General features: G+C 41.6%; 5 protein-coding genes, 1 long non-coding RNA gene and 1 other non-coding gene across 15 annotated transcripts in view; 4 read left to right on the top strand and 3 right to left on the bottom strand.

Annotated features, from left to right (window-relative positions):
* Positions 1 to 1,408: 1,408 nt before the first annotated feature.
* Positions 1,409 to 2,131, bottom strand: ndufa1 (NADH:ubiquinone oxidoreductase subunit A1). Its single transcript, XM_014199060.2, has 3 exons — positions 1,854 to 2,131; positions 1,618 to 1,707; positions 1,409 to 1,506 (listed from the first exon to the last, which is right to left on the bottom strand). The coding sequence occupies exons 1-3, from the start codon at positions 1,953 to 1,955 to the stop codon at positions 1,486 to 1,488; spliced, it is 213 nt and encodes a 70-aa protein (XP_014054535.1). The 5' UTR covers positions 1,956 to 2,131; the 3' UTR covers positions 1,409 to 1,485.
* Positions 2,132 to 2,530: 399 nt separating this feature from the next.
* upf3b (UPF3B regulator of nonsense mediated mRNA decay) lies at positions 2,531 to 11,288 on the top strand. Its single transcript, XM_014199058.3, has 10 exons — positions 2,531 to 2,805; positions 3,957 to 4,063; positions 4,152 to 4,258; positions 4,830 to 4,928; positions 7,515 to 7,625; positions 7,779 to 7,822; positions 7,927 to 8,115; positions 8,241 to 8,404; positions 9,162 to 9,528; positions 9,753 to 11,288. The coding sequence occupies exons 1-10, from the start codon at positions 2,692 to 2,694 to the stop codon at positions 9,888 to 9,890; spliced, it is 1,440 nt and encodes a 479-aa protein (XP_014054533.1). The 5' UTR covers positions 2,531 to 2,691; the 3' UTR covers positions 9,891 to 11,288.
* A 118-nt stretch (positions 11,289 to 11,406) lies between these two features.
* On the top strand, positions 11,407 to 12,917 carry rpl39 (ribosomal protein L39). Of its 2 annotated transcripts, XM_014199025.2 has the most exons (3): positions 11,407 to 11,553; positions 11,956 to 12,059; positions 12,723 to 12,917. In XM_014199025.2, the coding sequence occupies exons 1-3, from the start codon at positions 11,419 to 11,421 to the stop codon at positions 12,769 to 12,771; spliced, it is 288 nt and encodes a 95-aa protein (XP_014054500.1). In that variant the 5' UTR covers positions 11,407 to 11,418; the 3' UTR covers positions 12,772 to 12,917.
* LOC123743260 (small nucleolar RNA SNORA69) lies at positions 12,130 to 12,258 on the top strand. The gene has a single exon (XR_006770068.1). It is a non-coding gene; the product is annotated as a small nucleolar RNA SNORA69 (small nucleolar RNA).
* A 945-nt stretch (positions 12,918 to 13,862) lies between the features above and the next one.
* sowahd (sosondowah ankyrin repeat domain family d) lies at positions 13,863 to 15,918 on the bottom strand. Its single transcript, XM_014199059.3, has 2 exons — positions 15,632 to 15,918; positions 13,863 to 15,194 (listed from the first exon to the last, which is right to left on the bottom strand). Exon 2 carries the CDS (start codon positions 15,079 to 15,081, stop codon positions 14,068 to 14,070), a length of 1,014 nt encoding a protein of 337 aa, XP_014054534.2. The 5' UTR covers positions 15,082 to 15,194; positions 15,632 to 15,918; the 3' UTR covers positions 13,863 to 14,067.
* A 514-nt stretch (positions 15,919 to 16,432) lies between these two features.
* On the bottom strand, positions 16,433 to 17,870 carry LOC106604446 (uncharacterized). The gene is made up of 4 exons (XR_001328673.3): positions 17,683 to 17,870; positions 17,251 to 17,339; positions 16,884 to 17,023; positions 16,433 to 16,595 (listed from the first exon to the last, which is right to left on the bottom strand). It is a non-coding gene; the product is annotated as an uncharacterized LOC106604446 (long non-coding RNA).
* The window catches only part of LOC106604445 (septin-6), a 44,336-nt gene continuing 35,163 nt past the window's right edge, over positions 17,113 to 26,285 (top strand). For 5 of the 8 annotated variants that reach the window (XR_006769841.2, XR_006769840.2, XR_006769839.2 and 2 more), the window contains exons 1-2: positions 17,113 to 17,347; positions 21,620 to 21,734. Coding sequence is in view for 5 of the 8 variants with exons in the window: in XM_045717997.2 (XP_045573953.1) it covers positions 17,294 to 17,347; positions 21,620 to 21,734 (169 nt within the window). In the remaining 3 variants the exon portion in view is untranslated. Of the gene's footprint in view, positions 17,348 to 18,453; positions 18,719 to 21,619; positions 21,735 to 26,285 lie in introns of those variants that run through there. The other 3 variants (XM_045718000.2, XM_045717999.2, XM_014199061.3) reach the window with 3 other exon arrangements.

Raw genomic sequence — 26,285 nt, 5'->3', positions numbered from 1 at the left:
GTTTCGTTCGCTGTAGCCCAACTGCTGGAAAAGGCCTAGCACTGAAAACCAAACCAAGCCATTAATCTTGTAAACAACATTTAAATGTTTGGTGGTAAAAGACCAGTTCATGGTTTTACCCTACAATAACCAAATTTGTTTTGCTATATTTGTACAGAATTAGTGTATCTCTGTACATAGGCCACTGGTGGTGTTGCATTTCAAGGAAACCGTAAGGGGGAGATGTATGAGAAAATATACTTTAAATGGAAACTCTCAGCCAAAGCATAGGCCAACAGAGATTATTAGAAGGGTTACTGTGCAGAACAAACTTATGATGTCCTTGAAATTCAATACCACCAGTCTCTTATGTACAGAGATGGCACAATGCTGAGTGTATGGTAGATTTGTAGATCAGTGTGTCTGTGGAGCAGGTTACTTAGGGTGAGTTTGTAAATTGAATCTGGAGTGCAAGATTGCAACTCAGAGTGCGCTCGTAAATTCAGTGTGTTGTCAGATTGTTCGTTATTCAGAGCGTTTCGCTCAGAGCGTGCACTGGATGCTCTGGTGGAGCAGTAGGGTTGAGCCGAGCGTTCTGACCTCACAACAGCAGTCAAGCATCCAAGCTGTCTAGCTTGATAGCTACTTCCAGACAAATTACAGAAAATCTGACTGACCATTTGACTACCCCTAGCAGAGCTGGTTAAGTTGTTTTCATGTTATCCAGAGCACTGGTGACTGTAACGGTGCTGCTGGCAACAATTTAATGCCGACGTTTACTGACACCGGCCATATTCAACAGGTGTTGAGCGTTCGTAAATTCATCAGTTATTCTGCGCTCTAGCACACTCAAAAGTGCTCTGAAATCAGAGTAGATAGCCAGAGTGAATTTATGAACGCACCCTTAAGCCAATCCTTGAATGCAATGATAGGCTGTGTTCCAGGACATCTTTGATGCAGTCATGTTGGACAGATTTTCAGATATTATTATGCTTTGAGAATACTGAATGTGATTCCTTTCAAGTGTTTAACATCTCAGGAACCACATGATATGTGCAGCATGACTGCAGTAAAGACGACCTGGTAAGTGCCCAGTCAAGCAACTAGGGTCATCTAGAACCATACATCAGAAGGACATAACATGTTATGAATATCAGTCACAGGAGGTTGATGGCACCTCAGTTGGGGCTTGTGGTAATGGCTGGAGTGGAATGGTATTAAATACATGGTTTGCATGTGTTTGATGCCCTTCGCTCCAGCCATTATTATTAGCTGTCCTCCCCTGATATCAGTGAATAGGAGCAATTCCTTAGGATCCATAGAAAGTAGTTACAAATTGTCTATTGAATACATTCAAAACTCTGTAAACCTGATGTGTTATTTCATAAGGTTTTCAACGTAATCAGCAGTAACTACACAAAGAAACTGATTAATTCAGACAATACATAACTTTATTAATGTACAACGAATTCTGACAGAAATCCATTCTATAGGTGAGATCTGGGATCAGTGGATATTCTCAAGTCCCTGTAAAGAAGAGAAAGATTTAGGTAGGCCTAAGTAATGCCTGACAGACACTAATAATATAACGTTACAGTACTTCGTTATTGCATAAACGTGAATTCATTGCCTGTTTACCTTCGATTTGTAATACAAATCCACTCCTGACACACGTCTGTCTCTCTCCATCAGATACCACTGATATGGAACCCGGGCGATTCTCTTTTCCTAAAAGTCAAAGAGAAGAAGTGTTAGCATAGCTAATTTAGTATATAGAACTAGCTAATGGTATTACTTCAACCAGTTCAAAACTTCACATTTAGCTAGCTAACTATTGCAGTCATTCAACACATCGGTAAGCAAATATCTCTCACCTTCCCCCCGTTAGTGAGTTTGTGGATCTGTGCAGTGAAAACCCCAGGAAGGATAAGACAAACAGTCATGACTCCGAGACCGGGAAGAATTTCGTACCACATAGCTGCAATGTGGGTGACGCAAGTGACAAAGGCCTTTATTTGTCAGACACGCCAAATACGACAGTTTATTTTGCTAAATTGCTAACAAAATGTCGATCGACCTGAAAAGTTCACGGTCATCCGTTCAATTCCGGAAGCGGAAGAGAGAGGCCCAACTCGGCGGTCTTCCTCCAAGCAGGTGACGTTTTTTCGACGTTTCGCCCACCAAGCAATGAGTGTTTCAATGGAGGTCAATGAGTGTCGAATTTGCTCCCCCCCAAAATAATGGCTTATTTGCTACGTGAGGTTTATTTGATAGAATATAAGTTTCGTGATGCTTAAGTTGTTACGAGTGTACTGATATAAGTAGGACACGTAACATCCCGGCAACTGTGAGAAAAACAATTTATATCGGAGATGTCTCGAAATAGCTATGCATATTCATGTTACGAGGTTAGTAGCATCGCATCTCAATTGAATACAGGCAGTTGACGTCAACAACCCTCGTCGAATATTAAAGCATGATTACAATAATGAGATGTATCCACCAATCCAAAGAAAGGATAGGCGGGAGCTAGATAGCCCGCCGTGCCGCTTTGTGGACAACGGCTCCCATTGTTAGGGCGTAGAGAGATGTATCTTGTCAGTATATCCATAATCTTTGGTCTCCCAAAAGCCAATCAACAATCGTTAGCAAACAAGCAAGTAAAAAAAGTTGATACAGGACTGTAGATTGCAACAGGTTTATGGTATAACGATGAAAGAGGACAAGGAAAACACTCGTCCGATTGAGAAAATTATGGAGATAAAATGCGAAGATACTGAAAAAACGGAGAAGCCAAAGCCGGAGAAGAAAGAAGCAATGACGAAGGTACGCCAGCTAACAACATTAGCCACCTAGCTAGCTAAGGCAAAATAGCTAATGTTAGCTAGCTACATGGATTTCACTAGGCTAGCTACTCCTGTATTGCTGGCAAGCTAGCTAGTAGAGCTGACTCTACTAGCTAGCTAGAGGTGATTAACCTTTGTAATTGAACTTGGTTAACGTTAGCTAGCTTTTGAATGTCGCATATTGAAGAGATGTTTAAGTTATACTGAAGAAAAATAGAAACGCAACAATTTCATTGATTTTACTGAGTTACAGTTCATATGAGGAAATCGGTCAAATTAAATGAATTCATTAGGCCCTAATGGATTGCACATGACTGGGTATACATATGTATTTGTTGGTCACATACACCTTAAATGGGCCTCGATCTCCCAACGGTATTTTTGTGCATTAAAATTGCCTTAAATAAAATGCAATTGTGTTTGTTGTCCGTAGTTTATGCCTGCCTGCCCATACCATAACCCCACCGCCATTATGGGGCACTCTATTAACAACGTTGACATGAAACCGCTTGCCCACACAACGCCATACACGTGGTCTGCGGTTGTGAGGCTGGTTGGACATAATGCCAAATTCTCTAAAACAACTTTAGAGGCAGTTTATGGTAAATGTAATATTAATTTCTCATCTGGTAACAGCTCTGGTGGACATTCCTGCAGTCTGCATGCCAATTGCCTGCTCCCTCAACTTGAGAAATCTGTGGCATTGTGTTGTGACATCTGCACATTTTAGTGGCCTTTTATTGTCCCCAGTACGAGGTGCACCTGTGTAATGATCATGCTGTTTAGTCCTTTCTTGATATGCTACACCTGTCAGGTTGATGGATTATCTTGGCAAAGCAGAAATGCTCACTAAAAGGGATGTAAATACATTTGTGCGCAAACAGAGAAATAAGGAAATGTTTTTTTTGTGCGTATGGACCATTTCTGTGATCTTTTTCAGCTCATGAAACATGATACCAACACTTTACGTGTTGCATTTATATTTTTGTTATGTGTATTTAGCTAGTGAGCCTGCTAACTTAACCAATACTTAGCTAAAAACCAACGCTGCTATTTTAACCATCTGGCTTTGAAGGCTCGGATATTCAGTTGATAAGTTGGCTAACATTTGAGTGTCTTGTTTTTCCACAGATCATTATCCGACGTCTGCCTCCTAGCATAACCAAGGAGGAACTGGAGGATCAATTGCAGCCACTTCCAGAAGTGGACTACCTCGAATTTTTCTCCAATGACAGCAGGTGCATATAGTCTGCTGTTGATTACCATTGTCTGTCAGAATCACATATTTGGTACCCTGGTTACTTACTTAGCTTTTCTCCTGTACAGCATGTACCCCCACGTCTTCGCCAGAGCATACATCAACTTCAAGAATCAGGAAGATATTGTCCTTTTCAGAGACCGGTTTGATGGATATGTGTTCATTGATAATAGAGGTGTGATTCATTTCAGTTCATTAAAAGATTGGCGTTTTAGGCCTCCCGAGTGGCGCAGTGTTCTAAGGCACTGCAGTGCTAGCTGTGCCACTAGATATCCTGGTTGCAGTCCAGGCTCTGTCGCAGCCGGCCACGACCGGGAGACCCATGGGGCCCAGCGTCGTCTGGGTTAGGGGAGGGGTTGGCTGGCAGGGAGGTTCTTGTCCCATCGCGCAGTAGAGACTCCTGTGGCGGCCCGGGCGCAATGCATGCTGACACTGTCGCCAGGTGCACAGTGTTTCCATACGACACATTGGTGCGGCTGGCTTCCGGGTTAAGCGGGCATTGTGTCAAGAAGCAGTGCAGCTCGGCTGGGTTGTGTTTCGGCTCTCGACCTTCGCCTCTCCCGAGTCCGTACGGGAGTTGCAGCGATGGGACAAGACTAACTACCAATTGGATAACACGAAATTGGGGAGAAAAAGGGGTAAAAAAAAATAAGACTGACATCTAATAAGAACCACACAATATAAGCCTACATTGCAGCAACTTCTGAGTGAATTGTGTATTAGTGTTGCCCCTTTGTTTTCAACAGGGCAGGAGTATCCAGCCATTGTTGAATTTGCTCCTTTTCAAAAGATTGCCAAAAAAAGGAGTAAGAAAAAGGATGCCAAAAGTGGAACAATCGATGAAGGTGAAAATGTTACATTAGTCATTATATGGTTGGTTGCAATTGCACACCATGTACAATGCATTTGGATACAGACCCCTTGACCTTTTGCACGTTTTGTGTTACAGCCTTATTCTAAAATGTATTAAAATAAAAAATGTATATAATCAACTACACACAATACCCCATAATGACAAAGCGAAAACAGGTTTTTAGTTATGTTTGCAAATACCTTATTTACATAAGTATTCAGACCCTTTGCTATGAGACTTGAGCTCAGGTGTATCCTGTTTCCATTGATCATCCTTGAGATGTTTCTATAACTTGATTGGAGTCCACCTGTGGTAAATTCAACTGATTGGACATGACTTGGAAAGGCACACACCTGTCTACATAATGTCCCACAGTTGGAAGTGCATGTCAGAGCAAAAACAAAGCCATGAGGTTGAAGGATTTGTCTGTAGAGCTCAGAGACAAGATTGTGTCGAGGCACAGATCTGGGGAACGGTACAAAAATTCCTACAACATTGAAGGTCCCCAAGAACACAGTGGCCTCCATTATTCTTAAATTGAAGAAATTTGGAACCATCAAGGCTCTTTCTTCCTAGAGCTGGCCGCCCAGCCAAACTGAGTAATCGTGGGAGAAGGGCCTTGGTCAGGGAGGTGACCAAAAACCCAATGGTTACTCAGAGCTCTAGAGTTCCTCTGTGGAGATGGTTGTCCTTCTGGAAGGTTCTTCCATCTCGGCAGCACTCCACCAATCAGGCCTTTATGGTGGAGTGGCCAGACGGAAGCCAGTCCTCAGTAAAAGGCACATGACAGCCCGCTTTGAGTTTGCCAAAAGGTACCTAAAGGACTCTCAGACCGTGAGAAACAAGATTCTCTGGTCTGATGAAACCAAGATTGTACTCTGGCCTGAATGCCAAGCGTCATGTCCGGAGGAAAGCTGGCACCATCCCTACGGTGAAGCATGGTGGTGGCTGCATCATGCTGTGGGGATGTTTTTCAGCGGCAGGGACTGGAAGACTAGTCAGGATTGAGGGAAAGATGAACGGAGCAAAGTACAGAGAGATCCTTGATGAAAACCTGCTCCAGAGCGCTCAGGATCTCAGACTGGGGCGAAGGTTCACCTTCCAACACAGCGAAGACAATGCAGGAGTGGCTTCAGGACATGTCCTTGAGTGACCTAGCCAGAACCTGGACTTGAACCCGATTTTTAACATCTCTGGAGAGACCTGAAAATAGCTGTGCAGCGACGCTCCCCATTCAACCTGACAGAGCTTGAGAGGATCTGCAGAGAAGAATGGGAGCAACTCCCCAAATACAGGTGTGCGAAGCTTGTAGTGTCATACCCAAGAAGACTTGAGGCTGTAATCGCTGCCAAAGGTTCTTCAACAAAGTACTGAGTAAAGGTTCTGAATACTTTCCAAATGCACCGAACAAAATTATAAACTTAACATGTAAAGTTTTGTTCCCATGTTTTTATGGGCTGAAATAAAAGAAATGTTCCGTACGTGCACAAAACGTATTTCGCTCAAGTTTTGTGCACACATTTGTTTACATCCCCATTACTGAGCATTTCTCCTTTGCCAAGATAATCCATCCACCTGATGTGTAGCATATCAAGAAGCTAACCACGCCAGCCCATGACCTTCACATCCGGCTTCTTCATCTGCGAGATCGTCTGAGACCAGCCACCCGGACAGATGATGAAACTGTTTGCACAAGTTGTCAAACTGTCTCAGGGAAGCTCATCTGTGTGCTCGTCATCCTCACCAGGGTCTTTACCTGACTGCAGTTCGGCATCGTAACCAACCGCAGTGGGCAAATGCTCACCTTCAATGGCACGTTTGAGAAGTGTGCTCTTCACAGGTGAATCCCGGTTTCAACTGTACTGGGCAAATGGCGTCGCGTGTGTGAGCGTTTTTACTGATGTCAACGTTGTTTATAAAGTGCCCTGTGGGGTTATGGTATGGGCAGGCATAAACTACGAACAATGAACACAATTGCATTTTATCGATGGCAATTTGAATGCACAGGCATACCGTGATGAGATCCTGATGCCCATTGTCAGCATGATAATGCGTGGCCCCATGTCGCAAGGATCTGTCCTCAATTCCCGGAAGCTGAAAATGTCCATTCTTCCAATGACCTGCACACGCACCAGAAATGTCACCCATTGAGAATGTTTGGGATGCTCTGGATCGATGTGTATGACAGCGTGTTCCAGTTCCCGCCAAAATCTAGCAACTTTGCACAGCCATTGACGAGTGGTACAACATTTCACAGGCCACAACCAGCCTGATCAACTCTATGCAAAGGAGATGTCATGCTGCATGAGGCAAATGGTGGTCACACCAGACACTGACTGGTTTTCTGATCCACGCCCCTACCATTTTTTAAAAAGGTATCTGTGACCAACAGATGCATATCAGTATTCCCAGTCATGTGAAATTCATAGATTAGGGCCTAATGGATTTATTTCAATTCACTGATTTCCTAATATGAACTGTAACTCAATTAAAATCTTTGAAATTGTTGCATTTGAATATTTTTGTTCAGTGTAGATCCTCTAGCTGTAATGTCCCACTGAGACACTTTGTTCTTTAGATGCTGACTACAAGAAATTCCTGGAGATTTATAATGGTGATGATGAAAAGTTTACATCCACTCCTGAGACTCTACTGGAGGAAATAGAGGCGAAAACAAAGGAGCTAGTAGGTATGTAAACATGGCGGTAAACATTTTCTGGTTCCATTTGGTTGAAATCCAAGCCAGTTGAAACACGCTAGATGCGTGTTAATGTGAGATCAAGTAGTCTGCCAAAGGGGTATTTCAGTAATAGATAATTTTGCTTATTTTCTCCGCCTTTAGCTAAGAAAACGACTCCCCTTTTGGACTTCTTGAAGAACAAACAGGTATGTATAGCCAGTTTGGAATCTATGTATTTTAGCTGTGCTTCTCTTGCATGGTATATGAGGCTGGACAGATTATTCATGTGGTGTTGACTGCTGGTGGTCAGAGAATCCGTGAGGAAAAGAAAGAGGAGAGGAGAAGACGAGAGCTGGAACGGAAGCGCCAGCGGGACGAGGAACGTCGGAAGTGGAGGGAGGAGGACAGGAGGAAGCGCAAAGAAGCAGAGAAGTTTAAGAAAGGAGACAAATCTGCAGAGAAAGATAAAGACCAGGCAAAGGAGGAGCCAAAAATCAAGGTATGGAAAGGAGGAATCCTTTCAAACTACTCAACTGCGTGATGATACAGGGGATCCCGAATCGATTGTAGCAGAAATACACAAACTGCTTTTTTCATGTTGGTAATGCGTTTGTCTCTGTTCAGCTCCTGAGAAAACCAGACCGGGGAGATGACGTGGATGTGGAAAAGCCTAAAGAGAAGTCAAAGAAACCTGAGAAGGACAAGATGAAAGACGACAGAGCTCCTGGGGGTTCTGATATGAAGAAGCGCCAAAACCATGAAACCAGGGAGGATAGGGGATCACGGAAGTAAGTTGTCCCTGCATTTAAAAAAATGTTTTTTTAGCTGTTACAGGTCTTTAAAATCTCTACAGGATAGGTGTGGGTGTGTGTGTGTGTGTGTGTGTGTGTGTGTGTGTGTGTGTGTGTGTGTGTGTGTGTGTGTGTCTCCCTGCGCGACGGTTGAGCTAATGTGATTAGGATGAGGTTGTAGGTAACAAAAAAAATCCCAGGGCATAGACATATCTGATATGGGCAGAAAGATTAACAAGAATTTAAGCTAACGGCACTGTCCAATTTACAGTAGCTATTACAGTGAATGAATACCATGCTATTGTTTGAGAAGAGTGCACAATTATGAACTTAAATGTAGTAATAAACCTTTTAGACACATTTTGGCAGTCATGATAAAACATTGAACAGATATGCAATGGTTCATTGGATCAGTCTAAAACTTTTCACATACACTGCTGCCATCTAGTGGCCAAAATAATACATTATGGCCTTTCTCTTGCATTTGAAAGATGATGGTACAAAAAAACGCATGTTTTTTAATTTGAATTATCTTTTACCAGATCTAATGTGTTATTCTCCTACATTAATTTCACATTTCCACAAACTTCAGTGTTTCCTTTCAAATGGAATCAAGAATATGCATATCCTTGCTTCAGGTCCTAAGCTACAGGCAGTTAGATTTGGCTACTTCATTTTAGGCGAAAATTTGAAAAAAAGGGTCCGATCCTTAAGGCTAATATTGTATTCATGTTAATGTGTTTGTCTTTCACAGAGCTGATGAAGATGGTCACAAAGAGGGACATAGAGATGGACACAAAGACTTCAGAGAGAGAGACGTAGAAAGATACAGGGACCGAGAACGAGACAGGGAGAGGGAACGGCGGCAGAAAGAGAAGGAGCGCATCAGACGACAGGATGAGGATCGACGAAGGAGGAGGGAACGGCACGACGGAGAGAACTCATACAGAAAGCGAGAGGACGAAGGGAAAAAGGAGAAAGGAGATCGTGTCTGGGAAAAGAGAAAGGGCGAGAATGCAGGAGACTCTGTAAGCCATACTTCAAGCCATACCGATAAGCCTAAAAAGTCAGAAGAAACACTGAGGGAGGAGAAAGCTAAAAGAGATCGTTTAAGAAACAAGGTAGTAACTTCAGTCTTTGTTGGAATGTAGTCAAATATACATTTTTTTCTGTATCAATCAATAATTCTGACTTGATGTTTTGACTTTGGGTAATCGGAATACTTTTTATTATTTTTATACCATTTTCTTCTGATTACCTAATGTTGATCTGATCACATTCCTGAATACTTTTGTCAATGTTTTTTGTCTCTTAACCATAGTTATTTTATTCCCTTGTGCATCAGGATCGGCCTGCCATTCAGCTTTACCAGCCAGGTGCTAGGAACCGAGGAGCTCGAGGTGGTGGAGGAGCAGAATCTCATGCTGGGGAGAGAAAGTCGGAGAGTGAGAGCAAGAGATCCCAAGAGAAGGGAGATGAATGATTAAAAAAATGACCACAAATAAAAAATGATAAAACGAGTGAGGAGAGGGAGAGAGATTTGCTCTGAGCCAAGCAAACTGGTGCCAGAGAGGCTCCTGCAGAGCCACATCCCGTCCTCCCACTCACAACCAGAGGCAGGGATGTGACCATGGTGCCCCCCTCAGTGCCTGAATGTGCCCCTCTTAGTTTTGTTTCTGAAGAAAATCAAGGGAAAGTTAGCACTTCCTTTTAATGTTTGCGAGAGTTTGATTAAAGGGCACAACGAGACAAAGCCAAAGCTTTCTAGGACCACATGAATTTTAAGTGACCTTACTACAGTATTGGTACACAGTCTGTGCTACACAGTTGCAAAGCACGGTTCCTATATTGAATAGGCTTTCACCCTGATTGGTTGTGTATTCTCTTTTTATCACATATAATACAACATTCTCTACTTTCGGAACAGTATAGGAGATTACTGATTTAAAGATATCCTGTTGCATCTATTAAAATCTATTTTGTTAACTTTTAGGCATATTTTAGGTTTATACTCTGTACATTTAAGGAGCGACTGCCTTTAAAAAGCAACGAATCCCTTTGAAGATGGCCTACGTGGCATCGATATGAGTCAAGCAGTTATTCTAGTGTCAAAATGGACAACGTGTAAATTGGATACATTTGGTCATAAAGTCAGTCTCGTCTATAACGGGTAAATTAAGGTTTGGGTTTTTGTTTGACGATGACCATTTGCCCACTAACATGGGGTGAACAGCTGCAGTAATTGCGCTTTATCCAATAGCATAGACAATGAGACACCTGCCCAGCAGCGCCGACTTCGTTTGCGTAAGACAACACCTTGTGGATTTTGTTTTTTTTACTTGAGAAATACTGCACCAAACACCGTAGATGTAAAATCGCGCAACTGAAACATCCTCGGCAAAAACTCTTCAAATCTGTTATTAATTTATGTTACGTTAGATTCATTCTGGGGATATTGAGTTAGTGAAATAGGCATCCGCGTCTACAGTGTCATGGGGACAAACAATCAAACACGTATACAAGACTGATATCTAGTTTTTCAAATAAGCAACAGAAATAGTCTGTACAGGTAACAAAACAATAATACAATATTAAGTTATATTATTTCACCGATTCGGGAGAATGAAATAGCCATTTCATTGTACATATTAAACTGAGCAATGCCTTGATTTGAGACTACATGGAACCCCCAATGGGTGACTATTAACCTTAACCTGTGGCCTTCCCCGTCATACATATATGCATCTTCATACATAAACAATGCTACTGTATGGTTAACAAAATTCGAATTGGAATAAACATTTTCTGTTTCTTTCATAATTGATGTAGCCTTGCTAAACACAGTGAAAAATGACCGAAATAAATAATGTTTTGATCTAAATTGTGTATGGGATTTATTCATTACTCCAAATTGGTATGTACTGTAAATAGTTTCATGAGAGAAAAACCATAACTCGTACTTTTTACAAGTGGTACAGATATCATGTTGATGCAATGCGGAAGGGATCCACATGATGGCGCTGTGGGCGCGCAGCGCAAGAATTTTCTCCACCCTGATTGGTTCAGATTGCATACATCGCCACCGCTTCCCCTCCTTCTTTCTCTTCGGCCTCCGCCATTGTGGTGTAAGGACTGTGCACGAAATGGTAAGTTGAAATCTTATAACATCCTTGTCCAATTAAGTGAAATCCGTACTTGTTCATATCATTCGCATAGTGTTTTTTACGGCCACACCGAAATACTTTATATTGTCTCCGATAGTAGTATTAAGTCCTTAGAAAATTACATTTTAGAATCGTGTGAACCAAGCCGGTGTTTACTGAAAAATGGACATAAGTTATGTAAGCAGACCTGCCAGCAATAAGTTGTCACACTAACCTAATTTTCATAAATGTCAAAATTGTAACGTTTCTACTTACTCGTCAACCGGTAACAAGTGCGAAACGCTAGCTAGTAGGGTTACCTAGAAAAACACGTCAGTTACGCCTGGCACGTGATTAAATAAATGTAGGTTTAGCTAGTTAACATGGCTCATCTCTTCATTTCAGTCGTCCCACAAGACTTTCAGGATCAAACGCTTTCTCGCCAAGAAGCAGAAGCAGAACAGGCCAATTCCACAGTGGATCAGAATGAAGACTGGCAACAAGATCAGGTATGTGTGTTATCTGCCTAGCCTCCCTCTGTACGGTGTAACTGGTGCTGAATGCAAGATATGACGATCTAAAGCAGGTCTGCAATTGCAGTGCTTCCATTCAGTGGGAGTGGTGTCATTAATCCTGCTGAGAGTAATCAAATCAATATCAAATTGTATTTGTCACGTGCTGAATACAAAAGGTGTAGATCTTACAGTGAAATGCTTACTTACAAGCCCTGTACCAACAATGCAGTTAAAAATAAGTTAACGTATTTAGTAAAATTATAGTTAATGATTAAATGTACCTTTCACTTTGGAGTTCACGTCACCTGTGACTGTTCTCTTTTAGTAGAGCAATGGAGATAAGTATCATAGCTGTCTACTGAAGTAATGTGGTTCTTGTTTATCCAATAGTAAGTTTGTCTTTCAACCATATTGGGGCTGACATCCCCATTGTGGATGAAATCTATTGGCAGTACCTCAACCTCATTTCCTTTGCTTTTGGGCATATGGAAATGACTCCTTGGATGTCTGCCAAGTTATTGTGTAGAAACAAGCTTAAGTACAAACTGTCATAATACCGAGAAACTTAAAAAAAAAAATGTTTTAACTAATGCCACCATGGAGACTGATTGGTAGTTCTATTATCAGTCCAAATCATTCCTGGTTTCAATGTTCCAGGTATAACTCCAAGAGGAGACACTGGAGGAGGACCAAGTTGGGCTTGTAAATGCACAGGTCTTCAGATCTCCAGCATCTTCCACCTGCTGGGCCCTGATCTGGAGAGGAAGCCATACTATCTGGAACAGCAGTCTTTTTGTACAGATACTCTGGTTATGCTCGTGTTTGACAATAAAAGATTTGTGATAAATTAGATTTGGTTGTGCCATGTGAGTGTTTTCAAAACTCAATAAATCAGTGTTTCTCAAACTGTCCTGCAGACCCCAAGGGGTGCACATTTAGTTTTTTGCCCATAACACTACACTAATGGTTCAAAGCTTCATGATTAGTTGACTACTTAAATCTGCTGTGTAGTTAGGGCAAAAAAACAAATTGTGCACCCCTTGAGGGTCCCCAGGACTGAGTTTGGGGAAACTGCAATACATCCTTTACTCTGGAAATGCTTGAATGAAAATGTAGAAAGCTTCCAGTTAATGTCACCCAATATTTGCCACCCATGTTTCATTGGTGTTACCTACTTTGATAGAGTGGACATTAGTGCAAAGATCTACATTTGATAATAGAAAGGCATTACACTGTAGGGTCACAGGGCATATGATAAGTTGACTAAATGACTGGCTAGTGACCCTGTCACTTCAGAATTGTTTGCTCAAACCAAAATGTAAAATATGGAATGGTCAGGTTATTCTACTCTTAACCACCAGGGGGAGAATTGTGACCTTTCTGCTGGCGAAATGCCTTTTTGTCCACTAAAAACCTACAAATGCACTACACTTAAGTGAGGCTAATGCATTGATCAGTGATTCTGACTTAAACACATTACTATTGAAAGTCCAATCTAGTTTAATTAGGAATGGGTTTACATGGGCGCAAGTCAAAATGTTATTAAATGTTCAATCCAAAGAAACCAGTGTAATTGAAGCGAAGACTAGTGTTCTTTGTATAATCGACCATAACACCCTAAGCAGAATTGTTACTTTACAAGTTCATTTTTAGAATGATTGGCTGTATTTGAGAATATAACATGTCTCTAGTTCTGTAGCAATTGCTATACCTATGCTTCCATAATTTGCAGGAAGTGTCAAAATTAGTGTTGATAAACAACTTTTTCGGTGTAGAAACCAAGAGCACACGCGTGAATGGCGGCAAATATAACAGTGTATTTAATGTCAATTGTTGAATACAGAACATTCTGAAGATGAAAGTAAAACTGCTCCACTGCAGCCCATAATCAGTTTTTCGCCCATCCTAGGGGTGCGTAAAAGTATTTACAAACAATGCTCACTCAATGAGTCATGATGAAAACGCTTGATTTCGCGTGGGGAAACATGTGACCGTCTGACCTTTAATTTTTGTTCACAAATGACATGAATGGAGCGAACAACTTTTTAAATGAGCCGCGCCAGCTGTCATTCCTTCGAGTCCGATCAAAGTAGACTGGATCGTGTTTCTCCTCATCACTTAATTCTGACTTGGGTACTAGTGTGGCACTGTTGTTAGTGTTCCGCTGACCCACGCTACGGTGCTCATCATCCCAAGTGCCAAGAAGCTCCTTCATCTCCTCAGGGGCGTTGCCCTTCAGATATTGCCACGCTTTCCTTCCATTGTAATCCATGGCATCGATATTGGCACCGAACGCACCGACTAGAATTTTAATTACCATGTATCGACTGTGCATAGCTGCTACGTGGAGTGGGGTGAGCCCCCCACTGCCCTTCAAATTCACGTTGACTGGAATCCCCTCCTTTTCAGCATGCCTTAGCAATTGTATTAGTGTCTCATCCTGGCCACTTTTGGCTAACCAGTGTAGCACTGTAAACCCACTGACAAAATCTTTCCTGGTAAGTAGACTGGAATCTTCGGAAAGAAAGTCCATGATGGTTTCATAGTTTCCATCCACAACAGACAACATCCATGCATGCTCCATGGGGCACAGAGCCCAACCTTCCACCTCCTCCTCACCAATCTCCCTTGAAGACGCACCGGAACCTTTTGAAGATAGAACACTCGCAAATCCACTGGACGAGTTGTTCAATAATAAGTCCTTCAAGTATATTTTACGCATGGCGGGTGTGAGCGAGCCTCTCTCGGATGAGCTACTGTTGGTGTCACACACCTCTGGCTGTCTCTGCAGCCTTGATCTGCGTGCCGAAGCAGTAGTGACACTGGCAGGGAAAGCCCGCAATCCAGATCTAGACAAGCGGTCCAAGACGTTGGCCTGTCCAGATTGCTTGACATGGGAGTCTTGCCCATTATTATTCGGTTCAGATCCAGACTCTAATGCGCCTCCGTCTTGCAGGGGTTGGAAATGTGTCACCGAGTTGTCTGTCGGCTCTCTGATGCTGGTGCCGTTATACATGTTGCCTGACTTAGTTACTTTTTCTCGTTTCCTCAATTTAGGTAAGTATTTTGGATAGCATTAAACAAGGAAATGCTTGTCTCCATTGCACATTGGACCTTCAATACTTGTCTCTGAAAAAACAACAAAATGTTTATTAGCCTATAGGCCACTCATTTTGTAGCACAAACTCGTCATACACATTTTGTATTTTATTATTTAGTAAAAAATACATGTTATTAGCTAAAACGTTTAATTCTATTCGGTCTTTGAAAATAAGAACATGGTAGTGTAGACGTACTTCTCCCCAATAAAGTTATAGCATATATGCCTACATTTTTGTGAAACTTAAACATGTTTTATTAAAATAATCCTTCATTGCTCGTTTAAAAAACAAATTAGATCTCTCCTTTCCTGTTTTCAGTTGCCCAATTACACAGGCTTGTAGACATTGGCTACATCGTGATTAACAGACAGTTTAGTGACCTCTCTTGTAGACTCACATGTAAACAAAGAAAAAAATGCTGCTTTTATTTATATTGGATAGGTCATAAACAACAGTTCCGCTCACCTGTAATCACTCTACTTTGTGTGCCAAGAAGCATTTACGTATATCCTCTTAGCGCGCGTCATTTTAACTTTCTCTTTAACCAGTTATTCAAGCGTAAACCTATTTTGTCAACAGCAACCACCCTTCTACACCGATAGGCTCTCTGGAACTATCTTAAAGTTGAAGTTCACCCTCCAAAAAAATGTAAAATAATTTTCACTTCCTATTCTCTCCTCACTCCCCTAGCCTCAACAGTAACAGACAAAGTTCAATTCTAATTCCTATGACTAAACCAACAGCACTACAACCTCAAGCACACGTGACCACTAGTGAACTTCTCAAAGGGAGGGAAGTAAAACTTAGAAAAAAAATACAGCCAGTCACCATGTTGACTCACTCCCAATTCATCACTTATTAATGCACAGAGATAAGGAGTTACTGTTAGGTGTGGGCTATACCATGTAGCCTACATGCAGGTAGAGAGTACATGCAATTACATTATCTAGCTTGTATTTTCATGCTCAGTCTCTGGAATCAGGTCTCCTGGTCCCAGATCTGTTTCTGCAGTCATGCCAACTCCTAAGGCCATTGGGGCCTTACAATTGCCATAGGAGTTGACAAGACAGCAGCACAGACAGGTCTTGAACCAGGCAAGGAATCACTGACAGAACAGTTCACACATATCCTAAAGGATTAGCCTTGAAAAGGTATAGGCAATACTGACTTGTGAGACAACCAAGGGATCATTTCAGCATGATCATATTGCAAGTGTCCTAGATTTCTGGCAGCCAACGTGACAAAAATACAATTAACTCACTAGAAAACTATTCAGACTAAAACTTTATTCATAAAAAAAACAATTATACAGATTAATACGTTTTCAACTGTACAAAGCCATAGACTCATACATCCATCTCTGGGGGCAGGTCAATGATCAGCTCATTGATAGTTTGAAGGAAGGCATCCAATTCCTTAGTGCAATTCTCTGAGTAAAAAAAAGAAGAGAGTAATTGAAATATGACAAACTGACAATCTCACAATGGAATTTAACCCCAAATCCTGAAGCGAACCGGAGCGTCGCAGGTTCTTCAATGGAGACAAACGTGTGTATGTCTCGAGCACTTCAAAGTCCTCTTCAGGCAAACATGGCATTTGTGGAAGATATACCAATCCTGCCAGCGCAAGATGACTCATAATGAGAACATTATGATCACTACACAGATATAGGCACATCACCTGGCTAACATGATTTGTGAAATTGTGAGTTTCTGACCTGAGTCTCAAGGAGTTTGTTCTTTTGTCCATTTACAGTTGGAGTTGAGGTGATCTTGTTCACTACCACCAAAGCCGTGCGACCAGACTGTAAAGGAACATGCTACTTTTTTCCTGTCAGCAGAGTCTTCAAGAGGTTTTCTGCAACCATAGATTTTAAGTGGTAAATATGCTGAGTAAAGCATGTACCATTGATATCAACCATTAGGGAGCACTGATTTCATGTTTTACTGTCTCGTATGGTAGTGCATGCGAGTTCTCATTGGAATTAACTCAACCAATGTAGGTTATGAAGCATCACAGAGAGTTCTAGTAAGGTAGACAAACAGGTCAATAATTGACAATTGTGTGTAGGTAGGGCAGACTACCTGGAGCAGATATCAACCGCTGGCGCGTCTTTAGCACAGGTGTATGGAGGGTGGCATTTTCTCTCTGCGAAGATTATTGAAGCCATTTCCTGTTTGGGTAAAGTAGTAGCTAATTAGTAAAATATTGTTACCTAGCTATCTCAGACAATTACCTAGGCTATTTATTATCAACTATCGGGGTATCAAAATACGCTTGAGGTTTGTGACAACCCAGAAAACAAACCCCGAGAGTAACATTTGTGCAGACAGGGTCCAAGTATGTTCAGAAAACCTTTGGTTTGGTTGGTGGCTAGCAGTTTCTCAACTCCACGATGTAACCTTAGCTAAATTGCATCGTGAGACACTCTTAGTTGGTGGCATGCTAACGTTGGCTGGAGCTAGTTAGCTGCAGTCATGCATACTTTTGTCATGCAAAACTTAAGCGCCAGTTACCTTGCTTATAATGTGCTAAATTATACCGTGTCAAGGATTTGCCGTTTGGTGGCTAGTGGTCATATGAGTGCATTTGATCGTATTCGTGTCCGGTATCATGGGCTTGTCCGTTTGTTTTGATTTGTATAAGCAGAAACGTCTTCGCGACTTCCTTTTCATCCCATTGCATTGGTTTACATGCGCACGGGAGCCAGTCGCACGGTTAGAGCTATACGGGACCCTTGGGACATCCATAACCTAATAACCTTAACCCTCACTTAACCGTACCTTCACCACGTCAAACGGGTAAAGTCAGAGTTGGAACGTCCCAACGACCCCGAATAGCAAGGTTAACAGTTAACTACCAAACTTGCATTGTAACAATTTCCATGACTCTAGTGATTGTCATTCACCTCTACTGCTGTCATTCACCTCTACTGCAGACAGTGTGTTGAATGTGTTTTTTAGTTCTGATAATAAACTTGCTCTGTAATATCATAAATCAATTGTTCACTTTAAAAACAGCTTGACGTTATCACTTATGTAAAATATTTTCACTGATATAAAATTCCCAATCTCTTTTCTTTGTTTCTCCCTTGATAAATCGTAATCTTCCTATTATAAAGCTTATAATTTAATGGAAAGGCTATTGGCTTTGATGAAAATGGCAACATATTTGACAATTTCAGCAAAAAGATGAGCATTTCATGGCATCTTATTGGTCCAGCCGGTCCAGCCTACTCAGAAGGTTCCAAAGAAAATAGGGGTATACCATATAATTAAGGTGTATGTTATGAATGTAATTTGTTGGTTATGCAAACGTTATATTATCAGCTTAACATAGTGTATAATGATATGCTACCACCCGTTTTCAAAAGTTGATATTTTAATTAATGCTCTGACCATTTTGGATATTTTTTGTTGTTGATATAAATATCTGCGGACAAGTGGTACATTCTCTCGTGTATGAAGCCAACTCTGGTGTATGCAGCTTCCTGCATAGGGTCTTCATCCCCAAAAAATAACCATGGCGGCCACTGAAATAGCTAGGCAAGCGGTGAGTACTATAATTAAGGATGCTTTTCCTGCTCTTTTGGCTAGGGCACCGATGTAACTTGCTAAAATTAATACATTTGAGTAATTGTTGAATTGAACTCAAACAGCATAGATACATGTCGGTGGAAAGCCCCTCTCCTCATGGTTGTTGTACTGTTTTTACAAGTTAGCTCCTATCAAATGACCTCTTTATTACAACGTTAGTATCGCATTGATACAATGTATTTAGATAAATATCGCTCATTACGAAACCGCATGGTTTATCAAAATAAAAATGATCGCGAACATTCGATTGTTTGATTTAGGCTATTGCCCGCGTGCGTTCCCTTACTTGGTTATCGTTGCGGTCCAGTATCCTCATCCTTTCTCAATTTCGCAGTTAAAACTATTTATACATCACATTGATATGGTATTATTGATTGGATATTATGACTGTATTTATTTCTGGACATTGCAATTTGCATGCATATCCGCCGTCCCTCGTGAGTTCGATTATGTTAGTAGACTATCACATTGTTTCTGGTCCTCAGTCCCGTTACTTTGCTGGGCGTTGTCTGGTGTGCATAACGAATCATATAGGTTAACCGCTTGGGGATTATTCATATTATTGATATATAACTAAATAATAACGAGGCTAATAATTTGGATTCATCAAAAGGGATTTACTTAATTTCAGAATGTGTCAGCTTGAAAAATCACTGGGTGAAGGATTGGTAGGCTAAACTAAACAGGCTTTCCGGTTATGTTCACCAACATCAACGCTTTTTTGTGCAATTCATTCAACCCAAATGTCTCAATAAATGGAAGTCAACAACAAGCGTTATGTCATTGTGCAAGGGAGATGTGTCTTTGACCCCAAGTAGGCCTTGGGTTTGGTTATGCTGCACATGTAGGCCAGCTAAGGAGTGTGTTGAGTCAAGAAATACTGTCTGTTTAACCAAGAAATACTGTCTGTTTAACCAATAGCCTTTCAGCTTTTTAAACCCAATTCGAACTATCCAAATAATTGACAACTGTTTACCCAAGTTTGTGTAACTATTTTCAACCTCCCCTTTTAGCTGAGCGGATTTTGCAGTCTGCCTCAAAGCCACAATATATTTTAAAAGCAAATGTTGTTACATTTAGGCATTTTAGTGGTGGCGTTGCTGTGTTTCAGTTGATTCACTATTGATGGCACACATGTCAGTTCCATGTCATCTAAATTCCTTGTTTTCCTGCGACACCACCACCCTGTGGAGTTCTAGAAACAGGATGTCTGATGATGCTAGCTTTCTACTCTCTCTCTCTCACAGACACACACACAGACACACACACAGACACACACACACACACACACACACACACACACACACACACACACACACACACACACACACACACACACACACACACACACACACCTATCCATATTAGGCACTTATGGATTTGGGGTCAGGCCTACAACATTTCCTATTGGATTCGTAGGATCCATGTCCTCCTGTATCAAGTTGGGTCATCTGTTATAATACATATATTACTCTCACATAACAATGCCCTTGTTCTACAGTACCTCTCAAAATGTGATGCTTTACTTTCCATATATGGACATTGTGGTTTCAACAGTAGGCTGTGCTTTATGCCAATATGTCAGCATACAGGAAACAGGAAGTGTATTACAACTAGAGCACAGATCAAATCAAACTTTATTTGTCACATGCGCTGAATACAACAAGTGTAGACCTTACCGTGAAATGCATACTTACAAGCCCTTAACCAACAGTGCAGTTCAAGAAGAGTTAAGAAAATATTTACCAAATAGACTAAAGTAAAAAATTATAATTAAAAAGTAACACAATAAGAATAACAAGGCTATATACAGGGTGTACCGGTACCGAGTGAGTGTGCGGGGGTACAGGTTAGTTGAAGTAATTTGTACGTGTAGGTAAGGGTGAAGTGACTATATATTGATAATAAACAATGAGTAGCAGTAGTGTACAAAAGGGAGGGGGCAGGGGGGTCAATGTAAATAGTCCAGTGGCGATTTTATTAATTGTTCAGCAGTTTTATGGCTTGGGGGTGGAAGTTTTTGAGGAGCCTTTTGGCCCTTGACTTGGCGCTCCGTTACCGCTTGCAGTACGGTAGCAGAGAAAACAGTCTTTAACTTGGGTGACTGGAGTCTCTGACAATTTTATGGGCTTTCCTCTGACACCACCTATTATATAGGTACTGGATGGCAGGAAGTTTGGCTCCAGTGATGTACTGGGCCGTACGCACTACCCTCTGACCTCCTCCTTGATCATCGTTGTCGGTGATCAAGCCTACCACTGTTGTGTCGTCAGCAAACTTAATGATGGTGTTGGAGTCGTGTTTGGCCATGCGGTCGTGGGTGAACAGGGAGTACAGGAGGGTACTAAGCACACACCCCTGAGGGGCCCCAGTATTAAGGATCAGCGTGGCAGACCTGTTTTTGCCTACTCTTACAACTTGGGGGCAGCCCGTCAGGAAGTCCAGTTGCAGAGGGAGTTTCTAAACCTGAGAATTGAGCTGACATGTGTTATCTTGCTAGAATACAATGGAATGTGTGAAACTAGTCTGGCAAAAATAGCTAAATTGTAGCTTAAACCATAGATTGTAGCTGTGGTTAACACTTCAACAGTTTGGGCCTTAGAATTTACACCACCAGTAGTTGTGGGAGGGAATGTTTGACATGTCATATTGCTGTGTAGTCATGTTCTACATGAAATGTGTAAACTGAGGTGAAATAATAATGTTATTATGATCAGCCTTATGTTAACCTAAATTACGATAGCCTAATCCGTACCACCCCGTTTCATATGTATCTGTGATTATACCTGGTGGTTAATGATTAATTACACATCTTTACTCAGTGTTCCTAATCTCAAAATCGTTCTCTTGTCTTTAGGGAGAAGGTGCTCGCGCCGTCCCTCTCGCCGGCCATGTCGGCTTTGACAGCATGCCCGACCAGCTGGTCAACAAGTCTGTCAACCACGGCTTTTGCTTCAACATCCTCTGCGTTGGTGAGTGTGTCATGCGTGAAACCTCCCTTTTCTCCTCAAGGCAAAATGGGAGCCATTCTCCTCCGCAATTTGTGTATTGTGTTTCCACTGTGAATGTAAACCTAATTCATTCTGTCTTTGACCCACTTTGGTTGTTTCTCACTGGTCAGTAGTTGGGCTGGGCGGTATACCATATTTTACCATATACCGGTATTAATGCACGGACCGGTTTGGGTTTTTACTTTACCTTCTATAATGGTATTTTAATGTTTGGTTTGTTAAATGTGATACGCCGTGTGTAACGTAAATTTTTATAGTTTACTCCGCTACTTGAGTCATCCCTCTCCCCGCTCTCTCTCCATGCTGCTTTTCACATTGACTTAGTTCCACCCCCTGTCACTCAAGGAGCGCATTTGTTGTTGCTTGACCACAAGACACTTTCCTTCAGTCTGCATGGTCAATGCAGCACATGCAACAATGCTGATGACAACGATGTTGTTTCCACTTTGATCTTAATATAAATCCACAAGTGTTCTATAATTACACTATTAGTTTGTGTTTCTTACATCTGCAAACAGGTAGTTTGTATTTTCTTAGCAAGTTAAGCTAAATCGTCTTAGCCACTAATGCTAATCGCTAGTTAGCTGGCTAGCTAGCTAATAAAAGTACTGAGTCAGAGCAAACGTCGCTAGATTATACAGCTTGATACCAGTACTGGCGGAGACTTAAATCAGCATGTTGTTTGTGCAACAGTATCTTCTAAATCAAAGAGGAATTGGCGAAGCATGAATATGTTGGCTATATGAATAAAGATTTAATGTAGTCAAATATTATAGGGTCCCCTAGGAAACACTTAACATGACTTTGGTTCCTACCCTGTCACAATAACTTCTCCATGGCATTTTCATTCGTTGTCATGCCAAACAACACTATATTCAAAGTGCCCACTAACTATAGAATTATAATAAACATTCTATTTCCATGATTCTAAAAGTTCACCCAAGTGTTTTGATCTAAATCGCAATTGCAACATTTGGTTAAAAATAAGGCCTAGTATTTTTGCCCATATTGTGGATGTGTGGAAATGACCACAGATGAGTGCAGAAATTGATGTTAATGCAGGAAATTATTTTAGGTTGAAGTTGAATTGAACAGTATAAAACAATCCGAATGGAGAAAGACCCATTAAAATTATTTAGAATATATGTGTTGCCACACTAGTCACACGCTACTCATAAAGCAAATTTAGAACTTTTATTAATCAACAACATAAAATACTGTCAAATACCATAAAAAATGTGAAAAATAGCATAATATGATATTTTGACCATATCGCCCAGTCCTAGTCAGTAGTAGAGACTGGTTACTGTAGCTAATTCATCCTCCATCATTTTCGAGCTGTCGTCTGTGACTGTGCTACTAAAATTATTACAGTCAAGTGTAATTGTGCTGCACCCACCAATAATGTCAAGTTAAAGCAATAGACCGGTTTATTTCTCCCCCTATATTACTGTCTGTCTGTTACAGTATCTCAGGATTAAATACTCATGCCCTAGGCCTCATTTTGACAATCATGACAACTGTATACAACTTAGGTGAATAATATCTTGGCACTATTAGCTATGTTATGCTATGCTATGTTTCCATTAACTGGTCCAGTGATTTTTTTTTGTTGGTCTACATTTAGAAAGTTTGCATAGAAAATAAATTAGACAGTTGCCTGCTACGGTGCATTTTCATTTAACAATCTTCTATCGATAAATACAGCTGGATGTAATGATGTCACACACAACAATGTCAATTAATAACACATTGTTATTTACAATGACGGTCTACCAAGAGGCAAAAGGCCTCGTGTGGGGACGGGGGCTGGGGGCTGGGATTAAAAATAAAAATGTAGGACAAAACACACATGATAAGAGAGACACCACAACACTACATAAAGAGAGACACCACAACACTACATAAAGAGAGACACCACAACACTACACTACATAAAGAGACAACACTACATAAAGAGAGACACCACAACACTACATAAAGAGAAACACCACAACACTACATAAAGAGAGACACCACACCACAACACTACATAAAGAGAGACACAACAACACCATATAGAGAACCCACAACACTATATAGAGAGGCAGCAGCACCACATGGTACAAACATTGTTAGGCACAGACAGCACGAAGGGCAAAAAGGTAGCGACAACAATAATCAGGCGAAGCAGCCACTGTCAGCAAGCGTGTCCATGATTGAGTCTTTGAATGTAGAGATGGCCAGTTTTAGTGTTTTTAAAACTGTCCAGTTTTAGTGTTATTTTTGCAGCTCGTTCCAGTCTAGCTCAACTGAGAAGAGGAGCGACCCAGGGATATATAATAGCAGCACAACATTGCTTAGATTCAAGGGCAGTGGTGACATCATTGAGGACCTTTAAGGTTGCAGTGACACATCCATAACCTGAGCGGAAACCAGATTGCATACCAGAGAGAATACTATAGACATCAAGAAAGCCAGTCAGTTGATTATTGACAAGTTTTTCCAACATTTATGATAAACAGGGCAAAATATAACAGTTAGGATGAGCTTAATCTCCCCCTTTAAATAAAGGATGCACCATGGCTGCCTTCCAAGCACTGGGAACCTTCCCAAAGAGGAGAGACAAGCTTGGTGATGATAGGGGCAGCAACCTTAAAGAAGAAAGGATCTAAATCATCTGAGCCAGATGTTTTTTGGGGGTTAACTTTAAGGAGCTCCTTTAGAACCACAAAATCAGTGACCGCCTGCAGGGAGAAGCTGTGTAGGGGGGCAGGGGAAAAAGAGGGAGAAGCATCAGGACTAGTCAGATTAGAAGGGCTGGGAGATGAGGAAGTGTTGGATTGGCAAAGAGGCATCCAACAAAGAGCTCAGCCATATGCTCCTTGTCAGTAACAACCACACCAACATTAAGGGACATTGGCAGCTGTGAGGAGGAGGGTTTATTATCCAGGTGTTCCACCAATTTCCAGAACTTGGGGTTAGTGGTGCGTGCTTGTTAACAATACCACTGAAAATGTAAAAAAAAGGAGGTCCAAGAATCTTCGACTGAGGGGATCAGGCGGATTCAAGCATCTTCGACATAGGGGATCAAGCGGATTCTATACCAATTCAGGCCAGGCCATGAAGGAAGGTGGTTTATGCATTTCCCATTTATTGTCACCTAGCAGCACAAATTCAGACTTAGTGGGGCCAGGAGAGAGCTTAGGGCAGGTAGGGTACAGGCCGGTGTTGATGGTGGATGATAACACCCAGCAACCGTCAACAAAGAGCTATTTGCTTAATGCTTAAAACCAGCAAATCAAATTGTGGAGACAACCGAGCACTGAACGTGTTCCTTGGTAAAGATTGTCATTCCACTACCTTTGGAAGATATGTCTTGCCGAAAAAGGTAATAACTAGAAAGGTTAACATCAGTGTTGAGAATACTCTTTCTTAACCATGGCTCAGTAATGACCAACACATCTGGCTGGATAAGAGCTGTGAACCCACACTTTCAATTGATACATTTGAGGTAATACGCTTCTAGTGTTAACGTGCAGAAAACCCTTTTATGAGAGCAGAAAACGCTTTTATGAGAGCAGAAATCAGTGAAGCAGAAATCATCAGAGCACAAGTCAGAATTGGGGCTAGCAGCAGTAGACGGGCCAGGGTGTACAGGCACATTTCCAGATATCATCAGCAGTAATACAATCAGGGCATGGCAGAGGACAGGGAGAGCTCTGCAGTGTTAATTTGTTATGACATTTAAACGTGCATCAGATGGCAACAAGATCATATTGTACAGCAAAGCCGGCGAGAGACGGTTAGATTAGGATGGGAGGCCAAGAATCTTTGTAACCAATAGAGAGTCAGAGTCGCGAGTGTGGGAACAAACATTGTCTGTCCCACGGTCTGTTAAACAAGCAAGTTTATAGTCAACAAAGTTCGCAGGAGTCATGGAACAAATACCACAAAGCACAAGAAAAAATGGGGCTAGCCATTGTAAGTTCAAAAAGTCACTCTCCCCAACAAAATAACTTGAGCGAGTAGCTCTCTAAGAGTCCAGTAGGCTATACAAGTCTGAGATAAAATAAATAAATAGTAGGCCTATACTAATTACTTAAAGCATTTCTGAGTAAAGCTCACATAAGATTCACAAGTTAATTAGCCTGTGTGTGTGTCACGGGAGGTTGGTTGCACCTTAATTGGGGAGGACAGGCTCGTGGTAATGCCAGGAGCGGAATGAGTAGAATGGTGTCAAATACATCAAACACATAGTTTCCATGTGGTTGATGCCATTCCATTCGCTCCATTCCAGCCGTAATTATGAGCCACCTTCCCCTCCGCAGCCTCTGTGTGCCTGTGTGCGCCTGTGCACCTGTGTGCTAGATGAGAGCGAAAGCTTGGGAGAGAGGGGGTAGTGTGGCAGGGGTACCTGTACCAGACAGCGAGTCATGGCAGACGGGGAGCAGATCGCCCAGTGGGATCCAAGCAGCAGTGCAACAGGACTAGGTGTCTCACCCACTTAGGAGAAGCTTTTGTCAAGGGGCT

Source organism: Salmo salar, chromosome 05 (assembly GCF_965601325.2).
Source record: "Salmo salar chromosome 05, fSalSal1, whole genome shotgun sequence".
Classification (NCBI taxonomy): Eukaryota; Metazoa; Chordata; class Actinopteri; order Salmoniformes; family Salmonidae; genus Salmo; species Salmo salar.
The sequence above is the reverse complement of the archived record's forward strand: the minus strand, read 5'-3'. Positions and strand labels throughout refer to the sequence as shown.

Bases quoted from the DNA above. Each gene is read 5' to 3' on its own strand.
- ndufa1 (XM_014199060.2), bottom strand. From the start codon at position 1,955: ATGTGGTACGAAATTCTTCCCGGTCTCGGAGTCATGACTGTTTGTCTT. The intron at 1,708-1,853 runs GTGAGAGATATT...TTTGACTTTTAG, and splicing joins AACTCACTAACGGGGGGAAG to GAAAAGAGAATCGCCCGGGT. The intron at 1,507-1,617 runs GTAAACAGGCAA...TCTTCTTTACAG, and splicing joins ATTTGTATTACAAATCGAAG to GGACTTGAGAATATCCACTG.
- upf3b (XM_014199058.3), top strand. From the start codon at position 2,692: ATGAAAGAGGACAAGGAAAACACTCGTCCGATTGAGAAAATTATGGAG. The intron at 2,806-3,956 runs GTACGCCAGCTA...GTTTTTCCACAG, and splicing joins AGAAAGAAGCAATGACGAAG to ATCATTATCCGACGTCTGCC. The intron at 4,929-7,514 runs GTGAAAATGTTA...TTTGTTCTTTAG, and splicing joins AAGTGGAACAATCGATGAAG to ATGCTGACTACAAGAAATTC.
- rpl39 (XM_014199025.2), top strand. From the start codon at position 11,419: ATGATGGCGCTGTGGGCGCGCAGCGCAAGAATTTTCTCCACCCTGATT. The intron at 11,554-11,955 runs GTAAGTTGAAAT...TCTTCATTTCAG, and splicing joins TAAGGACTGTGCACGAAATG to TCGTCCCACAAGACTTTCAG. The intron at 12,060-12,722 runs GTATGTGTGTTA...TCAATGTTCCAG, and splicing joins AAGACTGGCAACAAGATCAG to GTATAACTCCAAGAGGAGAC.
- sowahd (XM_014199059.3), bottom strand. From the start codon at position 15,081: ATGTATAACGGCACCAGCATCAGAGAGCCGACAGACAACTCGGTGACA.